General features: G+C 47.6%; 1 protein-coding gene across 4 annotated transcripts in view; it reads right to left on the reverse strand.

Annotated features, from left to right (window-relative positions):
• The window catches only part of astn1 (astrotactin 1), a 194,933-nt gene that overhangs the window by 147,652 nt on the left and 33,860 nt on the right, over positions 1-13,421 (reverse strand). For all 4 annotated transcript variants that reach the window (XM_027011360.3, XM_027011363.3, XM_027011361.3 and 1 more), the window contains exons 2-3: positions 12,776-12,963; positions 678-1,071 (exon numbers count right to left, since the gene is read on the reverse strand). In XM_027011360.3, the coding sequence (XP_026867161.2) occupies positions 678-1,071; positions 12,776-12,963 (582 nt within the window). The remainder of the gene's footprint in view (positions 1-677; positions 1,072-12,775; positions 12,964-13,421) is intronic.

Consider the following 13,421-nt stretch of genomic DNA (forward strand, 5'->3'; position numbering starts at 1 on the left):
AGGGGGAGTGTGAGGGGGTGTTAGGGGCTGTTAGGGGTGTGTAAGGGGGTGTGTGAGGGGGTGTTAGGGGTGTGTGAGGGGGAGTGTGAGGGAGGTGTTAGGGGCTGTTAGGGGTGTGTAAGGGGGTGTGTGAGGGGGTGTGTGAGGGAGGTGTTAGGGGTGTGTGAGAGGGTGTGTGAGGGAGGTGTTGGGGGCTGTTAGGGGTGTGTAAGGGAGTGTGTGAGGAGGTGTTAGGGGTGTGTGAGGGGGAGTGTGAGGGAGGTGTTAGGGGTGTGTAAGGGGGTGTGTGAGGGGGTGTTAGGGGTGTATGAGGGGGAGTGTGAGGGGGTGTTAGGGGCTGTTAGGGGTGTGTAAGGGGGTGTGTGAGGGAGGTGTTAGGGGTGTGTAAGGGGGTGTGTGAGGGGGTGTTAGGGGTGTGTGAGGGGGAGTGTGAGGGGGTGTTAGGGGCTGTTAGGGGTGTGTAAGGGGGTGTGTGAGGGGGTGTTAGGGGTGTGTGAGGGGGAGTGTGAGGGAGGTGTTAGGGGCTGTTAGGGGTGTGTAAGGGGGTGTGTGAGGGGGTGTGTGAGGGAGGTGTTAGGGGTGTGTGAGAGGGTGTGTGAGGGAGGTGTTAGGGGTGTGTAAGGGGGTGTGTGAGGAGGTGTTAGGGGTGTGTGAGGGGGAGTGTGAGGGACACACACCTGGGGTGAGGTCCATGCTGGCCTTGTCATTGCAGCCCTGCAGGGAGTCGAGTGTGCGGGTCACCTGACTGGCGAAGTCCTCGCCGCCGTTCATGCACTCACGCTGCAGGTGCTGCCGCAGGTCGGTGATGTCGTACTCGTAGCCGTCGAGGATGGGCGTCTCGCGGATGCTGAGGGTGCCGGCCCCGGCGCCGCCCTGCCCGCGTGTGTTCCGCAGGCTCTCACGCGCCTGTGCGCCCATCAGCACCGAGGGGATGTAGTGGATCTCGTTGGCCGCCTCGGCGCTTGCGCTCTTCTGAGGCTGTGGCACACGGCGGCGCTTGCACCAGCGGCGACGCGTGTACAGGATCAGCACCAAGCACAGGATGGAGAGAAGCAGAGCGATCATGCCACCCTAGAGAGGATCGAGGGAGCGGGGGAGAGTAAAGAAGAACAAGCGTCAGACCAGGAGAGAGGGGAGAGAGAGAGAGGTTGAGCAAAAGAGGTAGAGAGAGAGAATGAGAGTGAGAGAGGAAGAGAGAGAGAGAGTAGCCCCGGAATCAGAAATACCCAGACGCTTTCATAAACAGGAATCCAGTGGCACTTCTAATGAGGGGAAGGAAGCCATTAGGAGATCCGTGTTGGGAAGTACTGAGCATCCCTGTTCAAATACTGACTGATAACAGAGCCTCACACACTAACACCTTAATCTCCTCCCTATCACACTGGGTTAGAGGACCCAATTTGCATAAGTTATTTATCTACTGTGCATAGTCGAGGGTGATAATGAATAACGCGTTAGCATTGGTCACTTGCGGCACATTTGCATGCACAAACATGTGAAACTGCCCTAATTTGTTTTGGATTGATTAAAATTCCTCCGCACTTTCAAAGCCGTTACATCAGTTCCCTGGCCCAGCACGATACGGAGTTAAGTATACAACCAATTATGAACCAGGGGGAAAATGTGATGAGCTGGGGGTCAGGGAGAGAGAGAGAAATCCAGGATGGTGGTGTAAGTTGTCACAACCCATTCTTCTCTTTCCACCCCTGAAAACGTGGGATAAATGTGCACCAATTAGGTGCTGAAGTTATCTGGACTCTTCTAACATTTTAGAAGTTTCCATATAGTGAGTGCACAACTCCAGCAGGCACTCGGAGAGAACGCTTACACAAAAAGCAGACAGCTGTTTACATATCAAACTGCAGATTGGAGTGACCTGGAAGTGAACTGGAAGTGACCTAGAAGTGACCTGGAAGCCCATGCGACCTCTGTCTGTCCAAGCTCCCGGTACTGCATGAGTCACGCTCCGAAAATCATAAGACGCCAAACCCATCGAAGGGGGGCTCACATCGAGGTGTTGGGAAGAACCGCCCTGCGTGTCCCGATAACCAGTGTCAGCTGCTGAGTAACATGGTGCGCTCCGAATGACACTGCTCGGTCCACGCCGCACCAGTTTCAACCGCCTAGTGCATGACCCAGTGAGTCGCCCTGCCCCAGTTAAAGTGGGAGAGACTAACCAGCCGATAGTTTAAATCCCCCCGCGTCCGCACCAGTCGGAATATCCAGACACCGAGTGTTCGTTAGCTGTGCTCCGTTTAGGTGAACGCAAACTCCACTTCATTCTTTTTGAAGAGCCACACATTTATTAGTGACAGAGAAGGCTTGTCAGGAAGGAAGCTACAACTCCATTCTGTTCTACAGTGAATAAGAATGTGGAAGCCCAGCAGAGACAAAGTGGGAGGCTGTTGTTGTTATTGTGATGATGATGAGCGACATTCCTGTGACATAAAGCTTTGATCTAGTGCGTAACAGCGTAATCGATTCATGTTATTTAAGAATGCACCAATATGGGAATTTTGGTGTTCTATATTTTTATGTACATATCTGCTGATACCAACACATAACCATTTAATACATGTAGACATTGGGACACAATCCAAATGGCAAAGCAAATGTTGGCTGATATCAATATTCTGATATTAGATTTAATTAGATCTATCTATCTATCTATCTATCTATCTATCTATCTATCTATCTATCTATCTATCTATCTATCTATCTATCTATCTATCTATCTATCTATCTATATGATGTCTATCTATCTATCTATCTATCTATCTATCTATCTATCTATCTATCTATCTATCTATCTATCTATCTATCTATCTATATGATGCCTATCTATCTATCTATCTATCTATCTATCTATCTATCTATCTATCTATCTATCTATCTATCTATCTATCTATCTATATGATGTCTATCTATCTATCTATCTATCTATCTATCTATCTATCTATCTATCTATCTATCTATCTATCTATCTATATGATGTCTATCTATCTATCTATCTATCTATCTATCTATCTATCTATCTATCTATCTATCTATCTATCCATCTATCTATCTATCTATCTATCTATCTATCTATCTATCTATCTATCTATCTATCTATCTATCTATCCATCTATCTATCTATCTATCTATCTATCTATCTATCTATCTATCTATCTATCTATCTATCTATCTATCTATATGATGTCTATCTATCTATCTATCTATCTATATGATGCCTATCTATCTATCTATCTATCTATCTATCTATCTATCTATCTATCTATCTATCTATCTATCTATCTATCTATATGATGTCTATCTATCTATCTATCTATCTATCTATCTATCTATATGATGTCTATCTATCTATCTATATCTATATCTATATATCTATATATATATATATATAGAGAGAGAGAGAGAGAGAGAGAGAGAGAGAGAGAGAGAGAGAGAGAGAGAGAGAGAGAGAGAGAGAGAGAGAGAGAGATGTCTCCTGAATACCTGTTTGGACCAGATTTAGAGGCAGCCATGCGCGTGCCCCCATAGTCGGCTCAGTCAGTGTGAACGAACCAAACTCGCAGTTCACAGCTCTACGGCGGGGAAGGCACGCGACGCTGCAGGCGGACACCACGGCGCTATTAAAACCGACGCACGCGCCTTTGAATGCAATTAGGCGAAGATCGAAGACACGCACTGTCACATCCGTTATCAGCTGTAATGATGCATTAGGCAGGTCGTCCGCTCGGAAATGATATTCTACGGGCATCGGTCAAAGCCCTCAGCAACAAGCCAAGCACGAGCGTTAGTCACGCGTGGCGCACGAGCGCTCGGTGTTTCCCGTCACCAGCACGAGAGACGTTAAAACGTGACTTAACACGACAGTGAAGCGTTGCGGCCTCGCGCTGGCCAGCGCTCAGGGCTGAATCAAGACCAACCGAAGTCACACTTGCCCTTCAGCGTTTGCGTTTTGAGTACCTGCAGTCATTGGCGTTTTGCCCCTGGTCTCAGACATTCTGCTGGGTTTCTGAGAGCTGGATTTAAAACCAAAACCACTGATCAATACCCGGTGTTAACCTATACGACATCACCGACTATGCATGCAACAGATGTTCCAGCCCTCCCAGGTTACACTAATGTCACACACCGCACTACAACATGCAGGAGTCCCCGAGCCACTGGTCTTTTCATGCTCCAAACTATGGGCTGAATGCAAGAATAAGGCCCTTGAAGAACATGGCAAGACCTGCATAGACAATTACCTCCTTCCATTATTGTGGAGTCCAGCAGGCTACGTGTCTGATGACTACAGCATGGCCAGGGTCTTACTAAAAAAGAAACTAGGACAGTATAGAAACAATATCCTGTTTCTAAGGTTATTTTGCTTTTCTTCAGACCAGAAAAAAAGGTGTTTTATGCAGATAAATTAATCACGTAACACATTCTTAGATGTTCCTATTAAGTGTTTTATTTAAGTGTGCAATAAAGTCTGGTTGTTATACCACCGTGGTTCTCGGGCATTGTTCTAAATTAGCCGCTAATGTTCGAGGAGGCTAAAGGTGTCTTTTGTGTCTACAGAAACATGGAGAATTCATTTAGAATTTATGTGATGTTCTCTCAAACTTGAACATTCATTGTGACAATAATCAATATGTAATATATTTTCTAATATCTGGAGTGATGCACAGCCCCGACTAATTTAAGGGTTTTAAAACATTCACAACCTCAGGTGTCTCATAACTTTTATTATTTTATCTGTTTGTTGAAAGTCAATGTGGATGGACTTTGGGGCTTCAGAATCCTGTTTTTTTTTTACCTAATACTTCTATTAGGTTTATATGTACCTGACTGCAGAACAACAACAAAGATAAATAAAGCAGTTAAAGGTAAACAATCGGTTTACCTTCAAATACTCACTCCAAATAATTCATCTGTTTACCTTCAAATACTCACTCCAAATAATTCATCTGTTTACCTTCAAATACTCACTCCAAATAATTCATCTGTTTAACTTCAAATACTCACTCCAAATAATTCATCTGTTTAATTTCAAATACTCACTCCAAATAATTCATCTGTTTAACTTTAAATACTCACTCCAAATCTGTTGACCTTCAAATACTCACTCCAAATAATTCATCTGTTTACCTTCAAATACTCACTCCAAATAATTCATCTGTTTAACTTCAAATACTCACTCCAAATAATTCATCTGTTTAATTTCAAATACTCACTCCAAATAATTCATCTGTTTAACTTTAAATACTCACTCCAAATCTGTTGACCTTCAAATACTCACTCCAAATAATTCATCTGTTGACCGTCAAATACTCACTCAAATTGTTATAACACTGTTTGTGTGTTTTTCACATTAAAGTTTCTCTCCTGTTTTGTTTGTTCATGTTTCTCTATAAGAATAACTTAGATTACTATAACCAGATTATTCTAGATTTTTCCTTCCCAAAACTCCTTGCCTCCACTTTGGCGTTCCAAATGTTCCCTTCCCTCCACAGACATTATCTGCCATTTCCATGAGTGGTGAGACTGAACTGATCCGACTTTGCTACCACGTCGCTGGACAGCAGATGATCCCAGCGTCCAATATCCGTTATTGTGTGCGTGGAATCGAATGCTGGATTCGGCGGAACTGATGGCACTTCCCGTATTCTGATGCAGTCCCAGAACTGGGTGGCGAGCCAAAAGTTCAGCCCAAATTAAGTGGAAATGGGTCTAAATGAACCAGAAGCACAAAGACGCCGCCCTGTCAAGTGGTAAAAGCTGGCAGTGATGTCTCATCAATCAAAGGCCGTTTTCCCCAAAGAGCGAGAAATGGCAGAACATGCTAACTCACGATTAGTGGCATCAGCTCCATCAGCTCTCTGAGGAAGGCAACAGCGGCTTACGATTTAAAAACCATGAAGGTGGTTCTTACCATCTCAACAGCCACCACACTGAAGACTCCGCAAGCAAGGGATTGTGGGACTTACATGATGGCTGTTGAGTTTCGTTTTATGATGAATTAATGAAGCAGTTAAATAATTATATCTTATTTGGGGGGGGGGGATATGTGTGTGGGTAGGGTGGCTGTGTGTGTGTGTCTGTGTGTGGATGGGTGGTTGTGTGTGGGTGTGTATGTGTGTGTGGGTGTGTGTGTGTCTGTGTCTGTGTGTGTGTGTGTGTGTGGATGGGTTGTTGTTTGTGGGTGTGTGTGTGTGGGCGGGGATGTGTGTGGGTTGGTAGCTGTGTGTGTGTGGGTGTGTGTGTGCACGTGTGTGTGTGTGTGCGTGTTATATGTTCAGAGGTTTGCGCTATTAATGAGCGGGTCATTGCAGTCCATTCTTCCTTATGGCCGTTATCTAATCTGGATGCTATCAGTAGAGTGGGTGCACATAGTAGGAGGAAATGGCCTTTCCGTTTCAGGGTGGGCGCGATCATAAAACAAGGTATTATCGGACACTTAAGCTCTGAGTGCCTGCTGTAGTGCAGGGCCCACGGGAAGAATAAAGCACAGCCAGCTCACAGATGCCTGGCTGATGAATCTCCTGCAGTGTGCAGGGTCTTGATCCAATAGAACGACATCAGAGCCAAACCAGGTCTGATGCAAATCATTCCTGGTTGCCACCAAAAGTCAAAGGTCGGCTCAGTCTAGGGGTCGGTGCTGTGGTTACTCTCGGTCTAGGGGCCGATGCTGTAGTTACTCTCGGTCTTGGGGCCGGTGCTGTAGTTACTGTCGGTCTAGGGGCCGATGCTGTAGTTACTCTCGGTCTAGGGGTCGGTGCTGTGGTTACTCTCAGTCTAGGGGTCGGTGCTATGGTTACTCTCAGTCTAGGGGTCGGTGCTGTGGTTACTCTCAGTCTAGGGGTCGGTGCTGTGGTTACTCTCAGTCTAGGGGCTGGTGCTGTAGTTACTCTCAGTCTTGGGGCCGGTGCTGTAGTTACTCTCAGTCTAGGGGCCGGTGCTGTGGTTACTCTCAGTCTTGGGGTCAGTGCCATCCTGTGGTCTCTCTGACTGCAGCCAGGTGTTTCAACATGGGAGATGAATGAGTGGAAAACATCTCCCATGCTGTCGCATGTGTTCCTCACAGATGTCCAAAACACAGCTCCCCACCCCCCACGCACCCCCCATGGACTACTGAGCCTCCATGAGAGGGCAATCTGCTGAAACCCCCACCCAGTCCCCCAACCCCCCCTCCCAGGATGCATTTCCACCTTGTTCTCTGTCCTTCGGCTTCTAATAATGCTTCGCAGGACTGACATTGGGAGGTTTGCATTTCCTGATATCAGTCTATCGGGGAGGAAATTCAATAACCTGACATGATGGAACACAGACCAAACAAGGACATAAAACAAGAAATGAATGTGACACATAAAGGGACGATGATACTCAGGAAAAAAGGAATAGGACAGAAGTAAACGGACTGGGAGGAGGAGGAGGAGTGTTCAGTCTGCTCCTTTATCCCGCTATGCTGTGTGAAACACAGGAGGGAGTCTCGTATCCTCACACTGAGGAGACACAAGGCACACGTGCAATAACTACTGTGCATCAATCACATGGGTCATGTTTGTCTACAGGCAGACCCATAGGTCCAGAACACTTCCACGGGCACCCTGGAATACTGCCGAGACTCCCTCGGGTTTCACTGCGCTTGCCCGGTTTTTCCGGTGCCATTAGACATCCGTCAGATTCCCGTGTCCTGGGACCCCAGGAGTAGAGCCCAACCCAAAGATCTATGGCTCTTCTCCTCCCCACTGTTCTTCAGCCTGAAGAACTCTTCTGGGAATTTCTCCCTGTTCTCCAAATGTTTAAAGCTCCATTTCCCAGCCACACAGACCACTCCAGCAAAGGAGAAACCGGAAGGACAACGGCATGGAACTCACCAAGCTCATTTAGAAAAGTCATGTTTCGGGCGACAGCTCTACCAACCAGCAAACAGTTTTCAATAATCTCTTCACAGTCTAAATCGAGCAAAATAGCAGTTTAATGGATCCACAGAGTCGTGTCAGGAGGTAAGGAACCCTGTGTGTAGCCCTGCATCGAAGTCCTTGCTCACAGAGTATTTGTCAACGAACTCCCGGGCCTATTGGCTCTCGGCCAATAAGAAAAGCATCGATTAGTCCTTTATTGCTTCTGCTGCTCTACATATCCAATTCCTTAACGCCACCCTGTCCGTTTCCTCCAAAACGTGATCCTCTGTAATTCCCAGAAGAGGCAGAAATCATAAGCGCTGTCTGCGTGGGGGCGGGGGGCGTTTGCTGGGCGCTCACGGAAAGCAAAGCCACCTCTGCTGCCTCCTGTGCCTGTGTGCCACGTTGGAGGTGGTGAGAAATTAAAAAAAGAAAGGAAGCAAGCAAGAAAAGGAGAGATTTCAATTACATCATAAAGGTTGAATTTATTAGTCCATGCCAAAAGAAGCTTCTAGAAATCAGAAAGCGGGAGCGAGACGGACCGCAAGAATCCGTCTTAGACTGCTCATTAATGCAGGCACAACCGGTACGTCTCAGCTCAAAATTGAATCCGGAGGATTAATGTGGATTAATTAAGGCGGCACGCGGCTAACAATAATATTTATGGCGAGGAAACTGTAACGCAGGATGGCATAATCGAGTTTAAGCCGGGGCGGAAAATCTTGGAGGGTGCATTAAAGTAATCGATACTGTAATCGCATTGACCTAGCTCTTCTGGGTTGCATCACGGTATGCGCCGCAGAGAAGCCATACGGACTGATCTGGCCCACATGCGAAGACAGCAAGAAATCCCTCAGTGGATTTAACGATAAGAGATGCTCATAGAAATATTGTAACAGAGGCGATATTGGACTATTGGAATACAGGCAGACCAGGTGCAAAACTTTCATTAACATATGGCGCCACAAATTTACGGAAGCTACTTAGTTTTGACCGGAGACCACAGTGGTTCTGCCCTCATTCGGTGTCATCGGTTACCCTGACAGGAAATATGTCATCTCCATAAATCATGTTGCTTGCATAATTACTTGCTTAATGCCTGGGCACATGTCTCTGTCATTTCCTTGGGAAAAACTGTCCAGTTTGCTTCCCGTCTGAGCACGGCCAGGTGTGCCAACATGGGAAAGGAAGCTACCAAAAACACCACACCTTCCATCGGCCTTTTTTCTCAAGGGTGTTTAAATTGCAGTAAAGGGCAGGAAATTGCTGAGCAGACCACACTGACCCAACACCCCCCCACACCCCCCACCCCCCCGAGGGAGGGCCGAACCACCACGTGGGAGCGAGTCGCTGAACGATGAGCGCAAATAGGAGGCCCCGGAACACCGCACAGACGTCACAGCCTGCTGAGGTGTGCAGTTCTCAGGTTGCAGAACGGTCAGATGGAGGGGACCAGAAATGGGAAAGGGCGGGGTTTGGGGGAAGGGGGTGGGGCCAGCGACTCCTCCTAGTGGAGATGGCAGCCACCACTGAGAGGGTACGGAGAGAGGACCGCGAGTACTGCAAGAGCTCCGTGAGCGCCGGACGAGTGGGGTTGACGTCATCGGTGTGCTTGCAGAGAGAGACCTACACTGTAATGGTCATCTCTGATTTTTATAGTAGCCAGTTCTCTGTAATCTACCCTTACTTGGTATGACATTAAAAACTGTACATCCTTACATTAATAATTAATGCACGGATAAGACAGTAAGACAGTGTTAGGGTGTGTCATATTGTAATGGATTACATGCGGTATTTATAAGAAGACTGATGAAACTACAGTATTTTGGTGGCAGGACAAACAGACCAGCATTCACCCTCTGGAAAACAACACAAAACACAAATCAAAGATTTATGTAAATGAACATGTAAAAGGCTCTTTCGAGCACAAAATGGAGGCCTGCATGACAATCTTACAACACCCTGCTACAGCTACACCTCACAGAGAAGCATTTTTGGCTTGTGAGCACAGAGCACCAACACCACAGGTTTAAAGTCACAGCGTGGCTGGCCTGCTTTCAGACCACATATGTTGGACCGCGTCTCGGCAAGCCCGGACCCTGAAGCATCCCCAGCCAGGACCAAAGTCCTCTCCAGTTGCTCTGCCACTCACTGTGCTACGCCCTAAACAACAGCCATGGACCAGTGACAGGTGGCACCCACAGCATCGCCATCGTGCCAGGGCCAACATCGCCAAGGGACGCTCCAGGAATCGGCAGGGCCCTCGGAAAAGAGGGCGGGGCCCACCGGCCGAGACCCAAGCTGCGGTCAGGCGGTGCCAGGCACCATCTGTCGCTGAGGCTGGCAACCCCGCCGCCCACGCTAATCTCTCGTTCTCCCGACGAGCACCAACACACGGCCGCGCTCCATGGGGGGAGCGCGGCCCCTGCCAACAGGGGCAGAGCGGTAACGGGCGGAACGAGAGAACGGTTGGAGGGGAGGGGCGTGGCAGGGTCATGGCGGGGTCACGCTACACCCATGCGCTCCAGTTTCCCTTCGGTGTGCACAAACAGCGACTGAGATGGTCCACTCCAGCAGGGAGATGTGGAGAATTCAAAGTTATCCTTCCATTTTCCGTTCGCTAAGCATCCGGGCACATAACAGCGGAGCAGTTGTACACTGTGTTATTCAGACGTCTGAAACAGAAAGGATCTGTCACTTTGTAATTTCAACTTCTTTGTCTTTGAATAGCCTGCAGAGGAACTGGACAGAGAAAAATGGCATAGCTGAGGAAAAAACTCAGTGACGTTTCTGAAAGCAACAGAAGTATTTATAGGCAGGAAAGACTGGCATCTGTTTCACTATAACCTTTTGGTCTCATTAGAAAGGTAAGAACCGTTCACAGAAAAAAACCTTAGACATTTAAGCCCAAACTATATTATTATCATTATTAAGAACATATCTGCATGAATCTGATTCCTGATGCACAGAAATATACACTTAAATGCAAATGTAATATACCTGCTTTCTTCAGTGATGACCTTAAAGCCTTTGCAATCAAACGGTAGTTTATACACTGAGCTGCCAGTTTATTAGGTTCACCTACTTTACAGCTGTATATATCGCATACTAATATTTTACTTCTACTTTTATTCTCAGACAATATCTCAGATAATAACTGTACAGTTGTGCAATGTTTCATATGGCACCTTTTAATGAAGTTTTTTTTTAGAAGTTGTGTATATTGACTGTATATGAATATGAATGTCACTTTATTCTGAACTGTAAGTGTAAGTCATGAACACTTGCCAGAGACCGATAATTAAAGGTTACAGGGCCCAGTCAGCCAAGTGACTTCAGAGTTCTGTAGTGCAGCCAAAAGTTTGCAATTTACACTTACAATAGACTGTAAAATCTGTTAATAATTAGGAGCATCTAGAGATTATCATGTTTATAATAAAATTTAAACCCAGCTCAAAATACTTCTGTTTGCTTCTTGAGGTTTAGATAAATAATATGTGAAAGTGGATGCAGGAAAACACTGGCAGAGAAAAAAGACTCACAGATGAGACATAAAAAAGGCGTAATTTCTCTTCTCTGATGCCTGAATGATCTGGTGCCCTTCAGAAGTGACAATCCTGTTGGTCTCAGAAAGGAGCGCGACTGCAATGCTGTTTCTCACTTCAGCGAAGCTGTGAGATACTGACGTGCCACGCACCTCCCCATCTCTCCCAGGGCTAATAGCGCCTTCTTGTGTGCAGATATCAGTTTCGGGCGCAGTGTTTAAGATATGGGCCTCGCGCTCTCTCCGCGACTGAAGGCTCGTGAAGTGGAGCTCGTGAGAGGAGCTCACCCAAGGCTTAGTGAAATCATTTTCCATCGACGTCTCCCTAATCATGGCACTGCAAAAATGGGACCAATTGCTTTCGATAGCCGCCGCTCTCCAAAGACACAATTACACAATCACTCTCGGGGACAGGAGAGCCAAGAACCCACAACCACCAAATTCTGTTTATCAATTTATTATTTATCTATTTATTATTTATCCATTTATTAATACTGGCTTGTTATCAGTGTCAGCGCCTGAGGAAGGGTACGAGGGTCCCGTCTATGCTCAGAAGACATCTGGTCAATGTCATGCAGCCTCGGCAGACGTTGCCAGATGTAATAAGCAACATCTCCACAGCTTTCCTTTCGCAGTTCGTCAGCATCTACCTGCATGTGTTATAAACTCCTACACACTCAGACCCAGCATTTAAACAGTCTAAAAGCCTGATGACACCTTCCTGTTTTGGACTGTCTTAAGGTTCTGCACTATTATGCTAGGAACAGCGATGCTACATGCAGAAACAGCGCCCTCTGATGCGCTGGACTGGAATCTTCCTGCCCCTCAGCACACAACATTCTCTCTGGGCACTCAAAGCGTCCAAAGCCGGGCCATGAGTCCATAGACTGGTGACAGGTGGTGCCCACGGCTCCTGCCCCGACATTCCCACCTCCATTGGCTCCAATCCTCTCCCAGCCAGTGCATGTAGCCCTGGCTAAGTGTGCCTAATTGCGGACAAGCCCTGGCTAAATGAGGCCAGGCGCTGGCCAAGTGAAACTAGCCAGGGCTAAGTAACGCTAGGCATGGATAAGTGCAGCTAGGTCCTGACCAATCACAGCTAGGTGTGGCTAAGCACAGCCAGGCCCTGACCAATCACAGCTAGGTATGGTTAAGCACAGCCAGGCCCTGACCAATCACAGCTAGGTGGGGCTAAGCACAGCCAGGCCCTGACCAATCACAGCTAGGTGTGGCTAAGCACGTTTGAGCCCTGATCAATCGCAGCTAGGTGTGGCTAAGCACATCTGAGCCCTGACCAATCGCAGCTAGTGTGTCTAGCCGCTAAGGACCTTACCATGACGGAGATGTGCAGGATGCGCAGTTCTTCCTCGGCGATGTCGCTGGCGGGGTCCTCGGTAGCTGCCAGCCCCGGCACATTCACGTTCCCGTCCTGGTGGTGGATGTGGAAGAGTAGCGTTCCATTCTCCAGCCACTGCTGTCGCCAGCGCACCAGTGGGATGTCCTCAGAGTTCCCCGAGATCTCTGACGGGACACAAAAGGCGCTGTCAGTTCGCCAGTGCCAGCCAATCAGACAGCCTCACCATAGCAAAACGCAACACACTCCAAACAGCGAAAGGTGGACGGACGGATGGACGGACGCTCCTGCTAAACCCGTGGGGCACGGACCCTGAAACCTGGCTGAGAAGGTCTGTCAAGCCCATCGTTTCTCGTCTGCATCAGTACATACGGCACAGATCAGCCATGCGTTATTCGTCAGCCTCTCAACACGTCCGAGGCTATCAAAGCAGTCCCGTAAGCACTCAGGTGCCCGTCAAGCACCTGGGCGGAAGCATTTGGGCGAACGCCCATTTGGTCCAGAGGAAGAAGAAAGAAGCTCACAACTGCATGTGGTCAGCAGCACGGACGTATAATCACACAGGACAAATGGTCAAAAGACACAGACAGCAGACTGCCCAACCTCTCGGTGTATCAAAGGTTTT

The sequence above is a fragment of the Electrophorus electricus genome, chromosome 20, assembly GCF_041902795.1.
Source record: "Electrophorus electricus isolate QZ-2024a chromosome 20, ASM4190279v1, whole genome shotgun sequence".
NCBI lineage: Eukaryota > Metazoa > Chordata > Actinopteri > Gymnotiformes > Gymnotidae > Electrophorus > Electrophorus electricus.